This window comes from Pantherophis guttatus, chromosome 12, assembly GCF_059756535.1.
Source record: "Pantherophis guttatus breed Tessera chromosome 12, ASM5975653v1, whole genome shotgun sequence".
NCBI lineage: Eukaryota > Metazoa > Chordata > Lepidosauria > Squamata > Colubridae > Pantherophis > Pantherophis guttatus.
In genome coordinates, this window is record NC_142074.1 from 4,568,945 (window position 1) to 4,586,481 (window position 17,537).

A 17,537-nucleotide genomic window follows, 5' to 3' on the forward strand; every position below is an offset into this window, starting at 1 on the left:
TCAGAAAAATCCACATCCCTGGGACATTTGGACAATACAGAGTCCTCGACTTACTACATTTCATTTAGTGACCATTCAATGTTACAACAGCACTGAAAAAAGTGAGTCATGACCATTTTTCACACTTATGACCATTGTAGCATCCCCATGGTCACATGATCAAAATTCAGACCTTTAGCAATTGATTCATATTTATGACAGCTGCCGTGTCCCAGGATCATGTGATCACCTTTTGAGACCTTGTCAAGCAGTCAATGGGGAATCCAAGAACCGTGTTACTAACTTAACTGCAATGATTCAACTGTGGCAAGAAAGGTCATAAAATGGGACAAAATTCACTTAACAAATGTCTCACTTATCCACAGAGATTTTGGGCTCAATTGTGGTCATAAGTCGAGGACTACCTGTAAATTAGATGTAAGTGACGGAATTCAAATTTAAATTACGCTACACAACATAACTCATTTGGCATCGGCTCCAATTTGGCTGAATACCCGTTTGAGAACCATGGCTTCCGGCTCATGTGACATTCTAGTTCGTTCAGCAAACCACATCCTAACACACTATCTGGGACTGACTGTTACTTCGACATTGTTGAAAAAAACCAGGTTAAAAAATGTGCCGAGATGTCTTTTTGTGGCATTTCAATGACATTTTAAAAAAAAACCACACACACTTGACTGAGACAATTTCACCATACGCGACCTTTATTGGTGATATCAGGGTGTCATTTATTATACAGAAGTCACATCACACCATTCTCTTCCAATTTAATCCGCTTATAAATCTGTAGCAAAAGTGCACTTTTAATCTATAACATATATTTTTTTCAATATTCTCTCCTTTCAAGTCAGGTATTATTCGTAAAAACATTATCCCCAAATATACAAAATACAAGCTTAGCCTTTTCCTATGCTGGGTGGCCGCCCCTGCCTTCCCATGGGTGGGGTGGGAGCTTTGCCCCCAAAGAGGGGCTCTCCAGGGTGAAGTGGATTAAGGATCTTTTGTGGTCTTGCTTGGAGATGTTTTCTATGTATGAGCCGAAAGTTCCTACATGCAACCTAATGCATAAACTTCCCACTAGTTGTCAACAGCTATTTGTGTTAGAGATGACAACCTCTGAAGAAAATTGGACTCTGGCATATTGGACTGAACATATCCACACCAGTTGCCCACCTGAAGTAGGGAGACCGTTGAAATCTGAATTACTCGAAGACACATTATGTGACATTATGTGCCGCTAATGGAATGTCCTGCTAACCAAAAGGAAGGAGCTACTGTTAAGACAATGGCTGCAATCTTATAACCTCCCTGGAGGTCCCAGATACTTAGTTTGGTATCCTCGCTGAGGGTCTTGCTCTTGGAAAGAGAGCTCCAACTTCTCCCAGGCCCCATGGAAACCTGTAGAACCTCTGATGCTCTGAAGTGGGCTAAGGCAAATGCAGGCGACTTTCCTTCTTCTCGGACATTGCCTGTGGAGCTTGGATGCTGCTGCAGAGGTGGGACACCCTTGCAATGCAAAGGAAAGCTTCCCAATAGAAAAGTTAAACCATGGAGCCAAGGAAACAAGGAAAATGCAGCTTTTTGCTACCGGCGCAAGCCAGGCAAACCTTTGGAAGTAGCAGTTTGCCCGACCTTCCAATCCCAGATTCGAGTTCAGCCGTTGCCATTTTCTGAGTCGATTCTCTTCTTGGCGATTCCCGGCAGAAGGTGATTTGAGGAAAGCTTTGGGGCGAGCTCTCCCAAACAGGAAGCACATTCTTATTACCGTTCGTGTGGACCAACAAAGAAATCTCTGCATTCGTCAAGGCGCACCAAGGGCTGCGGGGATCAGCTGCTTGGCACCAGGCCTTCCGGGAGGCTGCTGTGAAGAGGGAGAGGCACCAATGGTTCCCACAGCCCGAATTGGCTTTTAGGTCACAGCCCAGTCTAAGGTTCTTACGAGCCTAAATAATTCTGGCAGATTCTTCTCCACTGCACAATTTTTCCCCTCTTAAAAAGGCTTAAGAGTTATAATGCATAACATTGGAAAATAGATGCTAAGGGTGATTTAGTCTTCCTAACACTGCCTTATTTTTTTCCTCTGTTGAAGCAGCAACGTCAGCATAAATGTGGACTGGAAAATGAGAGCTGGAGAGCAGGAGGGGATGGAAGTTAAGAGGAACTCTTTTCAAGGCATTGATAGACCTTAGTTTAAGTCCCACTCCTGAATTGTTTTCAAGGCCAAAATCGTAATTATTATTTAAACCTTAAAGTTTAGAGCGGTGATGTCCGTTTACAGCATGTCGATCCATGCCGAGAATTGCTTCTTACATGCAAAACTGAACCCTTCATAGATCCAGTTTCAGCAGACGGCACTTTTGGCTTAGAGAATAGCTCCGAGAAACTGTTCTTTTAGTTTTTATGCTAGATGTGACCTCCAACACTTACATCTATTTCTTTTCTGACTTCTACAGTATTGTGGTTCCGAGTCAAAATCTCTTTTTACAAAGGATTAACAGATTTATAAAGCATATAAAAATTAGTTTCCAAGGAAAATTTTAAGAAAGAGACAAAGCTGAACAAATGTATAATAAATAGTGTTATCGGAAATAAAAGTGACATCTTTAACAAAATCTTCAATCCTGTAAAAACGCCTGGTGTCCTTTTCCCATAGAAAAAAATAAGTAAAAATTAAACCACGATGCTTCCAGGATGATTTAAGTGGCTGCGGTCTTGAATTACCAAAACTGCAACTTTCATCAACTTTCTTCCGCTTGAGTCCCAAAAGAGGCAGGAATTCAGCGAATACCGGAGGGGAAATCGTTCTTTTAGAAAACAGAAAAATGGCAATAACGGAAACCAAAGAAGAGTCTTAAGCCACGACTGAACAGTGAACGGATTTTACAATGTTACTTTAAAAATCACTTTCTTGGTTCTTGAAGAGTTAAGCAGCCAGGTTTCAAGTAGAGGTAAAAGATTTTGGAAGTTAGCAAGTATAAAATAGCCTAGAAAGAAAATCAAAGCAAAATGCATCCTTGCTCAGGATTGTTCTCCTCAAGGAAATGCACCACTTGATTGCCCACGATAACCAGGAAGAATTGCTTCTGCCATCACTCTGTTGTCCTTTCCGGGCACAGCCTTGATCCCTTCTTTTGTGTACAAGATGTCCCAAAAATGTGCCATCTCAGTCTCTTGATTGATAGAAAAGGATATATCCAGATTCTGAATTTTTGGAAATGTCTGAGGTCAATCCATAGAATTCTTCAATTGCTTGAGCGTCGATTTTCTAAAATTTAAGACAAGGGAGAGGTTAATGGAGAGAGAGAATCAGAATCACTGTCAATGTCCTCTGACCTAGCATTTTCACGCCCTGATTTTAAGCAGATAAAGGAGAATATCTGTAGCTCAGGGTTGAAATGAGGGGCCCTTGGGGCTCTCTGAGCTTGGTTGTTTTCTTGCAGATGTTTCATGACCCAAACTAGGTAACATCATCAGAACTAGCACTGATGATGTTATCTAGTTTGGGTCATGAAACGTCTGCAAGAAAGCAACCAGACTCAGAGAGCACCAAAGGACCTCTCATTTAAGCAATTTTGTTTCAGTCTTTATCATTATGGGGGACCTTCTGCCTATGGATTATTTGAGGGGCTGCTACAAAGAAGAGGGGTGTGTGTTTCCAACCTATTTTCCAATTCACCAGAAGGCAAGAATGGATGGAAACTAATCAAGGAGAGAAGCAACCTAGAACTAAGGAGAAATTTCCTGACAGTTGAGAACCATTAACCAGTGGAACAGAAGTTGCCTTCAGAAGCTCTGAAGGTCTCCAACACCGGAAGCTTTTAAGAAGAGACTGGACGGCCATTTGTCTGGAATGGTATGGGGTCTCCTGCTTGAGCAGAGGGGTGGACTAGAAGACCTCCACGGTCCCTTCCAACTCTCTTATTCTGTTAGATATTTCATTAAAATTCAGCTGACACTGAGAAGGTCAGCACAAGGTAAGGGATGGTGCTCGACTGTTTCAGCGCATGTGGCCTCTTCCCAACCAGAAAGGCAGGGAGAGTGCCGATTTCCCACTGTCATCTCTGGACAAAGAAATGGACATTATACATTAAATATGCAACAAATCAATGAATTAAAACAACCCACTTGCTCTTTGCTGCTATTCATGACTTCACTGCAAATTTAGCCATGGTTGTTAAGTGAATCTGCCTTCCCCCTATTGACTTTGCTTGTCAGAAGGTCACAAAAGCGGATCACATGACCCTGGGATACGGCAATGGTCCTAAATGAGTCAGTTGCCAAGCATCTGAATTTTCTTCCCCCACGTGGCCACGGGGGATGCTGCAATGTCGTAAGTGTGAAAAATGGCCTTAAGTCACTTTTTTCAGTGCCGTTGTAACTTTGAACGGTCACTAAATGAACTGCTGTAAATCAAGGACTACTACGTAAGACTACAGACTTATGATTGTAATTCACATTCAATATTTTTCACCAGTCTAGGGAGCGGGTTTTGTCAATCAAACCATATTCTCAATAGATGACTTTTGCATTGCTGTCTGCAGATAGTCCTCGACTTACAACCATTTGTTTAGCAATTATTCAAAACTACGATGACACTAAAAAAAAAAGTGACTTACATCTGTGTCACTGCGTTATTTTATTTCCCAGCTGAGCTTCATTATTTTTGGACTAATAGACTTACTGTAGTTTGCCAAGTTCCTTATCAGTATTTTACTACGCATGTCCGCATTCTTTCACTTGCTTCACACTTTTTCCTTTGTTCTCATGCCACGGGGGTGTCGACTGCTGGAAAGCAGCCGACCCGAATTACTTTCAAAATGTAGCAATTAACTTTCTTAGTTAGTGAGGTGTTTTATTTTCTTTATAACAAATAAATGAGTTTTATTAGAGAACTTTTCTTCGCGTTTCTTCTTCAGAATATTGCAAACAAGAATAAGCCTCGATTCATCTCCTCTAATCAGGGTGATTGTCCCAGAGCCAAAAATGGGATTAATCAATGCCCTGACAATCTGGTCCTTGCAATTACAGCTGCCGCAGCATTCCCATAGTCACGTGATCAAAATCTTAACGACAGATGTGTATTTATGTCTGGGGTGGGGTTGTCATCAGATGGCTATTTGTGACCTTCCCAACCGGCAAAATCCGACAAGCAAAATCAAGGGGGGGGAGTCAGATTCACTTAATGACCGCATGATTCACTTAACAACTGTGGTGATTTGCTTAACAACTGCAGCAAAAAAAAAGTTGCAAAATCAGACATGACTCAATTAACAACGATCTTGCTTAGTGATGGAAATTCTGGTTCCAGTTGTTGTTAAGTTGAAAACTGCCAGTTATTTATAGCAGGGATATTCACAGGGTTTGGTTCAAAAAAAAAATCTAGTTTTCCGGGTTCCAGCGTGCTGGCCAACTGGTCTTCAGCTGCGTGGGAGCACCAGAAACCGGAAGAGCAGCCACCCGGTGCGCATGCCACCTGATCTTCCGGTTTCTGGCGTGCATGCACGTGCAAAGACCAGGCAGCCAGCGCGCTGGAACCCGGAACGGCAACAGGCAATGGCTCGCATGCTCAAAGATGTGGAGAGGGGATCCTGGCGGTAGCTTCCTAGGGGATCAGAGCTGTCAGCCAGGATGGGCGGACTGGGGCTTCCTGCCCGAGCGGGCTTCTTGCGCAGCCCCAGCCCTCGGCACCAACACGCGTCCGCAGTCCAGAACACCTAGCCGGCTCAAGAAGCCCGCTCGGGCAGGAAGGAACGTCTGTCTGACGCCGGGGTAAGAGGCATCCCAGCCGGGAAGCGGTCGTGCTCTCTTGGCAGAAGTGCCGGGGGGCTGTGCTGGCTTGTTCTCGGTGGTGGGCTGGTGGGGCGCTTCATTGACACTCTTCCCATCTCTGATGCGCGCATGCACACCAGCTAACTGGTCTTTGTGCGTGCTAGAAACCAGAAGACCAGGTGGCGCGCCGGAAACCGGAAGATCATATTCCCAGCGAGTGCATGTGCACCGGGCAGCTGCTTTTCCGGCAAGCGGGCATGCGTGTGCACACTCCCGTTTTGGCAGTTGGTGCCTAAAGGTTCACCAACACTGATCCAGCCGAATCAAAGCTCCGTCAGGTTTTTATGTACATTGCATATAAAAATTGGAAAATCTGCAGAGGCCCTGACTGAATGCTTCAAAAGAGAGAAATCTGCTCTCAAAGTTACTAGCTTTCATGCAACAGAAACACTGAATGGTTAATACTTTTTTTTTCTCCAGACCCGAGAAAACCCTTCACGCTCAGCCCCTGAAAAGCAACTCGCTCATCCTAGGAGTTAAGAGAAATTAATCAGAGTGCAAAAGAACTCACGGTGCCTATGTACGTGTGAGTTTCGAGGGGGGAGCCAATCTAATATAGCTGCTTCCAATAGAGAAGTGTTTAAAGTTTATGGAGTCTGGTAAAGCTGTAAGGACCCACCGGGTGGGCAGAGCAACCAGCGACATGGTGATTTATCTCACTCATTTTATTCAGCTACCCATTTTTAAAACTGTGGGCGCGGCTTATTTTGTGGGCGTGGCTTGATGGTCATGTGACAATTCTTTAGGATTTAGCAGAGGTCCTGGTCTACCAGGCTTTTAACTGCTTGCAGAGCTGTACCGGTTTACCCATTTATTTTTGCAGGCACTGATCTACTCATGTATTTTTGCAGGCACCGGTCTACTCATTTGTTTTCTTTTAACACTGATCAGCTGTAGGGCGGCCCTTTGAAGCCCCAGCAAGAGTTTAAACAGTTTTTTTTCCCTCTAGCCATCAGCTGGGATTCAGGAGGCAGCAATAGATTGGGGGTGGGGCCAAATAAAAGGTAAGAATAACGCGGGGGGGGGCACGGGAGGTGAGGGGGCACTGGGGGGCAGAACCGGTTCGGTGACGTCATATCGTCACCGCTACCGGCTCGGGCGAACCGGGCCGAACCGGGAGGAACCTACCACTGATTCATTGGGGCTGGAACTGTTGTTTGCATGATTGATTACAAAGAGTTCGTATTTATATTTAGGTACAAAAGCGGACACTGAAAATAGCTTTGAGCCAAAGTTATTACAAAGCACTGGAACAAGAGCCAAACCTACCTCTACGATGTCATCATCGAAAAGCAACCAAAAGCCGTGGCTCTTCACAATGGTGATATAATGTCCACGATTTGGACCACTGCAACAAAAGAGAGAGGTAAGGTTAATGCTGGATATGGACATATAGACTCGAACTATGGTTCTCCTATGACTTTTATCTCCAAAAGCCGCTTTGACATGAGTGGAAGTAACACCGGTTGTGCTCCCATCTATTTCAGGGGAAGCTGGGAAGCTGGGGCTGATTTTCTGATTCAGCTCTGAGGAATCCCTGATCTTAGTCGAGATGGAAGGAAGGATGAGTACTGGAGAGAAGGCATCTTCGCTTGATTAAAGGCAAGAGCCACTCGATTCGGACTTCTGATCCCAAAGCTTTCCCACAATCCCAAAATAGTGTCACCACTGAGTGGTAAAGCAACGGAAAGAGTACAGGTAATCCTCGACTTATGACCACGATTGAGCCCAAAATGTATGTTGCTAAGGGAGACATTTGTTAAGTGAGTTTTGCCCCATTTTATGACCATTCTAGCCACAGTTGTTAAGTGAATCCCTGCAGCTGTTAAGTTAGTAACACAGTTGTTAAGTGAGTCTGGCTTCCCCGTTGACTTTGCTTGTCAGGAGGTCGTAAAAGGGGATCACGTGACCCTGGAACACTGCGACTGTCACAAATATGAACCAGTGGCCGAGTGTCTGAATTTTGATCATGTGACCACAGGGACATTGCAATGGTCGTAAGTGTGAAAAATAGCACTAGCAATAGCACTGAGAGTAAAAACTAGTTCAGCAGTCAGGACTCTCCTGAATAGATTTAGCTCTCTCCTGAAGGCCTAGTAAGAACCATCCCTCTCTCCATGGAAGTTAGGGACAACTCCCCATCATATGGTGGAAGCAATGTTGGCTCCGAGGTGAGGTTTTGCACCTGTGTGGCCATGGCACTCATCTAGATTTCCAAACTTTCACCCACTCTCTGCATGGCTTCCCTGACTTTCTTTTGCGACAATGAATCGTTGATTAAATGCGGATATTCTGTATTGCCTTTCCACTCCTGGATTCAACATTGGTTGGGTAGATGAGACTTTTGGCTTGCACCACGACCGCTGGATAGGAAAAATAAGCATCCCATGTAGTCCTTGACTTACAACAGTTTGTTTAGTGACCATTCAGTTATAACGGCACTGAAAAACGTGAGTTATGACCGTTTTTCACACTTATGTCTGTTGCAGCATCCCCATAGTCACATGATAATGGCATGTATTTTTTTTTTTTAATTTGATTTCTCCGAAGACTCAGGGCGGCTTACAATGTGCTCAGCAACAGCCTTCATACTTTTGTATATATTTATACAAAGTCAGTTTATTGCCCCCACAAACTGGGTCCTCATTTCACCTACCTTAGAAAGGATGGAAGGCTGAGTCAACCTTGAGCCTTGGCGAGATTCGAACCCTGCAGTAATTGCAGGCAGCTGGTCTTAATAAGCTTAATAACAGGGTGCCTTAAACCTCTGTACTACCAAGGCTCTTTTGTCGGTTGCTGTGAGGTCCCAGGGTCACGTGATCCCTTTCTGCGCCCTTCTGACAAGCAAACTTCCTTTAACAACCATGTGACTAACTTAACAACTGCAGCAATTCACTGCGGCAAGAAGAGTTGTAAAATGAGGCAAAACTCACTTAACAACTGTCTCGCTTAACACCAGAAATTTTGGGCTCAATCAATTGTGGTTGCAAGTTGAGGACTACCTGTATAGGTTTGAGTACACATTTTTTACGTTGCGTTTTAAGCATTGCTGGCTCCCCTGAATCGTGAATTTTAGAGGCCTGCCACACAACTTGAATAAATAACATAAATAAAAGCAAAAGCTGCCCATGAATAGTAGACTTGTCTCCAGCCAAGATAACATGTGCTTCGGAGATCTCACTTGCATCTTGGAATTTAATCCTAAAATGTGTGTGACCGCCTAAGCCTTGTTTGTACGGACAGAGGGGGGGGGTCACCCTTTGTGCTAGGCCAGCATGTGCAAATCCATGACTGACAGAACAGCACCAATCATGGTTTGGTGAGCAAATCGTGGTTACACAAATCATGCGGAGTGTGATGTGGGAGTTCAATCTATGGCTTGGGATACGGCCCTCTAGAGGGAAAGAATGACTCTCTATTACACACCTCTTCTACAAAAACTAATTAGGGAGGCTTAGAACTCGGCACTGAGAACAAAGCCAAAATTAATGGATTCAATAAACATTTGCAAAATATGCAGCTTAACCACCTGGTGGTGCTGCTATAAAAAAACCTTAAATCATTTGGCTAAACTGCTTTAATATCTTCTTTGTTCCAATAATAGCTGGTTTCAATTTTCCTTTGCAGTAGATGAAGTTCCCATAAATAAAGCAACATTTTCTATCGATCTGTTTAACGGTTAACTGTTTAACGCATTTAAAAATGCGCCTATCGGTTATACACCCAAGGAGAGAAAAAAGCCAAAAGGTTCCTGTGGGCGTAGAGCAGGTGAGGGATCTTCTTGAACACAATCCTATCATCCTTCTCCATTACAGCTATTCCAGGGATGCAGATCCAGACCAAACAGGGAAAGCTGGTAGAGCAAGGTATGCAGGGTAGTCCTCGACTTACAACCGTTCATTTTCTGACCATTGGAAGTTACAATGGCACTGAAAAAAGGGACTTGTGACTGTTTCCATGCATAAGACCGTTGCAGCATCCTCATGGTCACGTGATAAAAATTCAGACTCTCGCCAACTGACCCATGTTTATGACGGTTGCCGCGTCCCAGGGTCATGTGATCACCTTTCGAGACCTTCTGACAAGCAAAGTCAACGGGGAAGCCAGGTTCACTTAACAACGGTGTTATCGACTTAACAACTGCAGTGATTCTCTTAACAACTGTGGCAAGGAAGGTCATGAAATGAGGCAAAACTCAACTTAAATTTGGAGCTCAATTGTGGTCGTAAGTCAAGGACTACCTATGCAAAAGCCAGACCATAAATGAAATGGAGGAAAAACGGTGCAGAATGGAAGGATTTTTTTTCTTTTCGGTTTGCAATGGAAGGCTACATCAAAAGATTGGGTAGGAGGCCGTGAGATTCAAGGACGGAAGGGATCTGCTAAGAACAAACAACAGCTGATTGAGAACAACTTTAGCTTAGAAAGTTCTCGAGCAGAAGGGGGAAGTTAAAGGGGTGGGGAGATGAGAGACAAATCTTAGCCCTCTCTGAAATTGCATGCAGTTACCTTTGCATCTTGATGGCTGATCTACCCCTTCCCCACATGGGAATGCTAGCCCAAATCTATCCTTAGGTCCAAGCTGGAGGGGCGGGGTGGGGGGGAATCTCTCTGAAGTTCACATGCAATTCAGGAAACACCAGGGGGTTGTAACTTACCTATGGTGCTCTCTGAGCTTGGTGAGTTTCTTGCAGGTGTTTCAACTGCCGACTAGGTAATATCAGTGTTATTTCTAGCACTGATGAGGTTTTCTAGTTGGTTAATAAAACACTTGCAAGAAAACAACCAAGCTCAGAGAGCATCACGGACCCCACCTCTTCCTCTTCCTCCACTCTGCAAACCCCACTCCCTTCTAGCACTGATGACGTTACCTAGTTCGGTCATGAAACGTTTGCAAGAAAACCACCAAGCTCAGAGAAGACCAAGGACCCCACAGTTGTTCTCCTCCTCCTCTTCTCCTTCTCCTCCACATTGCAACACCCACTCTTTTCTAGCCCTGAGGATGTTACCTAGTTGGGTCATCAATAAAGGAGAATATTTGTAGCTCAGGGTTGAAATGAGGGGTCCACAGGTGCTCTCTGAGCTTGCTTGTTTTCTTGCAGACGTTTCATTGCCCTAACTAGGTAACATCATCAGTGCTGCTGGTAGTAAGGAGTGCTGTTTGTTGTCAGTTTATATAACTGGGCTGTTTACTGATGGCTCTAGTTGGGTCATGAAGCATCTGCAAGAAAACCACCAACCTCAGACAGCACCAAGGACCCCGGAGTTGTGAGTTACAAATCGTCTCTTTGATTAGTAACAGCTATGATTTTTGGGGGTGGGGGGAGGTTATTTACCTGCCACAGTGTACCACCACAGCCACAAGATCATACATTCGGTCTGGGTTTGTAGCATCTCCTGATGTGTTGAAGAGTCGAAGCTCTAGAGGAAAGACCACGCGATAGGAAAGTTTGGTGTATCGGTGTAGCTGGTCCATGTATTTGAACCTTTTCAAGTGCAGAGCGAGAATCATGGGCAGCTTTTTCACTCGCATCCTTGGTTAGCAATGTAAGATCAATAGAGAAAGAGAACAAAAACAAAAGCAGTTCTTACAAAATCGTGCTCAGTTCCACAGAGTTTATTAAGGTTTTAAAAATAGCCCTCAGTGAATAATATACAGGTAGTCCTCGATTTATGAACAGAATTGAGCCCCAAAATTCTGTTGTTAAGTGAGACATTTGTTAAGTGAATTGTGACCCATTCTGCGGCCTTTCTTGCCTCAGTTAAGTGAATCACTACAGTTGATAAGTCGGTAGCACAGTTGTTAAGTGAATCGGCCTTCCCCATTGACTTTGCTTGTCAAAAGGTCGCAAAAGCTGTTCAGGGGACTCCAGGACACTGCGACGGTCACAAATACGAACCAGTTGCCAAATGTCCGAATTCTGAGCACACAATCATGGGGACGCTGGAAAGGTCGTAACTGTGAAAAATGGTCGTGAGTCACGTTTTTCAGTGCCGTTATATAGTTTGAACGGTTACTAAATGAACTGTTGTAAATCGAGAACTACCTGTAGTGCTTGATAAAATGTTTGCCACCCACACACACACCCCCTCCAAAAAAAAAGCCAGGAAAGATTTGAAGCAGACTTCCTTAATCATGTGGCAATGGGATGACTTGAGCACTTAGCAACAACTGAATGCAAGGCAGCTATTAATTCAGACCCAAACCACCAACCAAAGAAATTGGCTAACATTGACAAAGAAATCAGAAAAAAAATGCATTTATTTGTTCTCAATTTTTAAAATCCCATCTTTATTATTGTTTATAAATAACTCAAGGTATCAAACATATGTAATGCTCCTTCCTCCTCCTATTTTCCCCATAAAAACAACCCTGTGAGGTGGGTTGGGCTGACTGACTGGTTAAAATCACTCAGCCGGCTTTTATGTTTAAGGTGGGGCAAGAAAGATTGGTCCAAAGTCACCCAGCCGACTTTTATGTCCTAAGGTAGAACTAGAACTCACAGGCTCCTGATTTCTAGTTTGTTCTAACTACTAGACCAAACTAGGGGCCTCTTGTTTCCCCCTCCTCCCCCCCCCCACCCGCATCAAGAAAACTCAAAGTTTGGAGCCAACAATAAGAGTCAAATTCTACAGAAATGCCATCTGGTCCTGTACAGAATTTATTACACTACTCTGTCTCTTTACTTGGTGTGATTAATTTCACAGTTCTGCTCTGAAAAGCTCCTGGGCCCCCTACGGCCCCAGAATTAGTGAAGCTTCTCCTGGAAGGAGAAATCAACCCCTGAACTATAGTAAGGATTGCAGATGAGTTGCTGCTCCACTTTGAACTTAAGGTTTTCTTCAAGGAAAAAAAAGGAAAAGCAAGAAAAAAAACTTCAGAATTATGGTCATGAATAATACTAATGTTATCTTTGCGTCTGCAGAGTTAATCATGCAAAATAAAAAATGAACAGAATTATGAGCAGCGGGATCAGGGAAAGAGTTATTCAGCTACTTTTTCTTTCTCATGTAGAAACTCATTTGGCCATTCTTCACATTTCTGAGATTACGCCAGATGCTTTTGAATACACCTCAATAAACTATAACAGATGTCACATTCATTTTCTCTATATACTTTTTATTACAAAAAGATACAAGGAGGTAAAAACTAACACAAACTAATATAGTGAGGAAGAAGTCACTTATGTGTGAGTTGGGTGGAAAGAAAGAAAGAAAGAAAGAAAGAAAGAAAGAAAGAAAGAAAGAAAGAAAGAAAGAAAGAAAGAAAGAGGTAGGTAGGTGAGAGGAAGGAAGGAAGGAGGGAGGGAAGGAGGGAAATAATAAATAAATCAAGCAAGCAAGCAAGCATAAACTTCAAGGTAAGAAAAAAGCGGAAGGAAGGAAGAGGTAGGTAGGTGAGAGGAAGGAAGGAGGGAGGGAGGGAAGGAGGGAAATCAATCGATCGATCAAGCAAGCAAGCATAAACTGCAAGGTAAGAAAAAAGCGGAAGGAAGGAAGGAAGGAAGGAAGGAAGGAAGGAAGGAAGGAAGGAAGGAAGGAAGGAAGGAAGGAAGGAAGAAGTGGCTTCTAAAATTCTTCATAACAGTCATAAATAAAATATACCATATTTCATCCTCTTTCTAAAGTACCATCATATTACTCCTGTTTCTATAATCTGTCTAATCATCAAAACCACAAATCACAAGTTCATTAGAAATGTCTCTTTCATAAAGATCCTTTTGAACTATAAAGTGGGGGAGTAGATTCTTTCTCAGCATAGTCTACCTGCCAGGCAGGTCTGCTGTAAACGTATCAAGAACCGAAGTCCTTGGTGGGACCCAGATATGTAATAAAAATGCATCTTGGCCTCACCTCTTCTGTGCTTCCTGTTTACTGCGACACTGCTCACAGTAGTACTTGTATTCGCTGCACAGCGTCTCGGTGTTACTGAACCCTCTGCAAAATGGAAGATTGGGACAGAAGTTATAATTGATCAGGTTTTCCAGCACTGAACAGATTTTCTCTGGGTCATCTGTACAGAGATGTCCCCAACACGACAAAGGTGCCTCTGTTTGCAGTGGGAAATGCAAATGTCACGCAGCACCACAAAACGGGCAGTTTAATGGTTGAAGCTAATCCCTCTTCTATTTTTTCCCTGTCTCCTTTAGGCCCCATCCCTAAATGACTCAGAGAAGGAACAGTAAGGAAAAGCCACTTATGACGACTTTATTTGACTGGGACCCTTTTGTGGCTAACATAAATTCCAACCAAGTAATTGCTGCTGCTAATTTATTGTGTGTGGGTTTGTGCCTGCGAAATCCCTTGATAGCATCATTACCACATTGGCATAGTGATTCAGGGATTTGCAGTTGTATGATGGCCAAAGCAAGCAAATAACTCTCCCTGAAACTCTATTAGAAGTCTTATAAAAGGCAGAATACGCATAGTTAAATAAAAATAAATAACACTCTAGGAAGCTATTTAATGTATTAGTGTTGGCTCCAGGCTTCGGTGTCCTGGGATTAAATAAAGCATCCTTGTTTTATCTGGCTGCATTTTCTGTTTTAGTTGAAACGTGTACCTCAGGCAGTGTGTGATTGATGTATTTTGTTCCACGTCAACCGACAGGTCCAGAAAATCTTCATCTTTGCTGCTCACCTTGAAGAGGTAAAAATGCAGATTTTACAATCTTTAAGAAAGAGAATGAAGAATGTACAACTGTACAGCATCTAATTCCTAGCAATTGTTCTCGGCTAAATCTTTCATCTCAGTGAAGGATCCCGAGCCAGTCACATTCCCTACATTTACTCCTAGGAATGGGGGGTTTAGGCTTGCCTTCATTACAGGTAGTCCTCGACTTATAACAATTTCTGTTGCTAAGCGAGATAGTTATTAAGTGAATTTTGTCCCATTTTACAGCCTTTCTTGCCACAGTTGTTAAGTGAAACACTGCAGTTAGTTGTTAAGTTAGTAACACGGTTGTTAAGTGAATTTGGCTTCCCCAATTGACTTTGCTGTCAGAAAGTCGCAAAAGGGGATCACGTGACCCCAGGACATTGCGACCGTCATAAATATGAGTCAGTTGCTAAGCATTTGAATTTTGATCACACACCTCCCATCACTGGCAGGGCAAGCTACTGCATATAAAGAGGACACAAACCCCAACACTCTCGCACTGATGACGTTACCTACTTGGGCAATGAAACATCAGTAAGCGAACAACCAAGCTCAGGGAGCATCCAAGATACCAGAACAAGAACTGAGGTAAGAGTGGGGCAGAGTTATGAACTTCATGCCCTCATACAAGCTTCTTGAAAACAGACCAAGCCAGTTATGGCAGGAAACACTGTGGGTGTTGAAGTCCACACATCTTTGTTGCCAAAACTGAGAAACATTTTTCTAGTTCAGGCGTCTCCAAACTTGGCATCTTTAATAAGACTTGTGGACTTTCAACTCCCCAAATTCTGGGAGTAGCAATCCACAAGTCTTAAAGTTGCAACTTTGGAGACCCCTGTTCTAGCTAAATGTAGGTTTAGCATCTAGAAAGAACGACTGTTCTTCTGTTTATATACGGAGAGTAGGAAGATCTCGCCAGGCTCAAGGTTGACTCAGCCTTCCATCCTTTCAAAGGTAGGTGAAATGAGGACCCAGATTGTGGGGGCAATAAGCTGACTTTGTATAAATATACAAAAGTAAGAAGGCTATTGCTTAATGCATTGTAAGCCGCCCTGAGTCTCCGGAGAAGGGCGGCATATAAATTAAAGCAAAAAAAAAAAAGGGGGGGGGGGAATACAGGCAAAACCCTTGGGAAAGAACAGCGCCTCTAAGTAGGAATTTCAGAGAAAGTAAAGAGCCACCTACAGCTTCACAGTTTAAACAGCGAGTTTCGTTTGTTAGTGTTCCCTGGAAGATTTCATGGACCCACGTAAGCTCTGTCTTCTCCCCTTCATCACTCTCAATGCTTCCATTCTGGAGTTTGCCATTCTGTTTTTCCTGCTTCTTTTCTTCTTGCAGCAAGTCCGCAATTGTGTTCAATAGATAGTTCAGGAATTCGTGCGCGTCCTGCTGCATATAGTTGTCAAACAGCTCTGGTAACAAGAAGGCACACAACAACAACAACAACAAAAAGAGCAGAGGAATTAAGATGTTAGACTGCCAGCCTAGTACGGTTAAAGTCATTACAGAATTTCAGATACCAGGACAGGGTAGAAAGCAACGGAATATGCATTTATCAAAAATGAGCAAAAGTGCTTAGCAAAAATAGGAGATGTGAACATATTCGCAGCATGAATATAATACCACTATGAGTCAAATGATCACATCATTCTGGGACAGTGCAGCTGTTATAAGTACATGCCAGTTGCCAAGCACACTATTTCTGATCACATGACCATGGGGACGCTCCAACGGTCGTAAGGATCATAAGTCAATTTTTTTCAGTGAATGGTTGTTCAGTTGAGAACTACCTGTAGTTAAGGGCAAAGGACAATAAATGATGGGCAGAGTTACAAAATGATTACCATATGAGTCTGATTTACTTACTAACTAGTTCTCAAGGTTGGCCTAGCCAGTTAAAAGATATTCTTTAATCAGACGCTGAACCCAGATGCTCTCTACCATCTGTGTCCGGGGGAGGGGGGGGAGGGGGATTTTGCTATGGATCAATATGGTGATTCGCTCTTAGCAAGTAGCTTGTTTCTTAAATTAACAGAATTTTTAAAAGGTTAAGCTGGACAGGGAGCTTAATGGAGATGTGTGTCCATACATCGTGTTGATTACCCTAGTACAGGTACTCCTCCACTTATGACCACAACTGAGCCAAAAATTTCTCTTGCTAAGCAAGACAGTTGTTAAGTGAGTTTTGCCCCATTTTACGACCTTTCTTGCCAGTTGTCAAGTCAAGGGACACTGCAACTGTCATAAATATCAGTTGCCTGAAGTGTCTTAAGTTTGATCATGTGACTTTGGGGATGCTGCCATGGTCATAAGTATGAAAAACAGTCATAAGACACTTTTTCAGTGCTGTTGTAACTTCGAACTGTCACTAAATCAGTGGTTGTAAGTCGAGATCTACCGGTATGAGGGAGCTTCCTCTGTTCCCACAAATCTAATTCTGAGTGAGATGCTTCCAAGGGCCTCCAACCACACAAACCGACATCTAATAAAATCTTATGCATCCTCTGTCCCAAGGCATCCAAGAAGCAAGAGGCTTCCTTACCATTTTCTTTCCTCAGCCGGGAAATGAACTTCTTGGGGGGGATGACCCCCACTTTCTTCTTCTGGGTGGCAATACTGTTGAAGAGGTCTGACAAGCACGTCAGAAGGGTCTCCTTTTTGCGGGCCTGGACTTTGTAGGCCAAAACCTTTTCCCGAAATGGACGACAGAAGTAAAGGGCCTGGAGGACTGAGTTACAGTAGCAGGTGTTTCCAAACTGAGAGAACAGAAAAAGAAAAGTAACTAAGGGTGTGTCTGTCTGTCTGTCTGTCTGTCTGTCTGCCTGTCTGTTGGCAAAATGGTTATTCAACTGCAGGTAAAAGAGAACTAAGGAAACCAAGAGTACAGGGCAGGAGTGTCCAATCTTGGCAACTTTTAAGACTTATGGACGGACAACTTGTAAACAATTTAAGACTTGTGGACTTTGAAGTCCAGAAGTCTTAAAATTTTCAAGGTTGGACACGCCTGGTAGAGGATCTCCTGCTCAAGCAGGGAATTGGACCAGAAG

At 43.4% G+C, this 17,537-nt stretch overlaps 1 protein-coding gene across 1 annotated transcript in view; it reads right to left on the reverse strand.

The window, feature by feature from the left end:
* Nucleotides 1-681: 681 nt before the first annotated feature.
* LOC117675998 (ubiquitin carboxyl-terminal hydrolase 12-like) overlaps nucleotides 682-17,537 on the reverse strand; it is a 45,171-nt gene continuing 28,315 nt past the window's right edge. The window contains exons 3-9 of the mRNA XM_034435104.3: nucleotides 17,033-17,246; nucleotides 15,676-15,902; nucleotides 14,396-14,472; nucleotides 13,687-13,770; nucleotides 11,169-11,366; nucleotides 7,102-7,180; nucleotides 682-3,268 (exon numbers count right to left, since the gene is read on the reverse strand). Coding sequence (XP_034290995.1) covers nucleotides 3,167-3,268; nucleotides 7,102-7,180; nucleotides 11,169-11,366; nucleotides 13,687-13,770; nucleotides 14,396-14,472; nucleotides 15,676-15,902; nucleotides 17,033-17,246 — 981 coding nt within the window. The 3' untranslated portion in view covers nucleotides 682-3,166. The remainder of the gene's footprint in view (nucleotides 3,269-7,101; nucleotides 7,181-11,168; nucleotides 11,367-13,686; nucleotides 13,771-14,395; nucleotides 14,473-15,675; nucleotides 15,903-17,032; nucleotides 17,247-17,537) is intronic.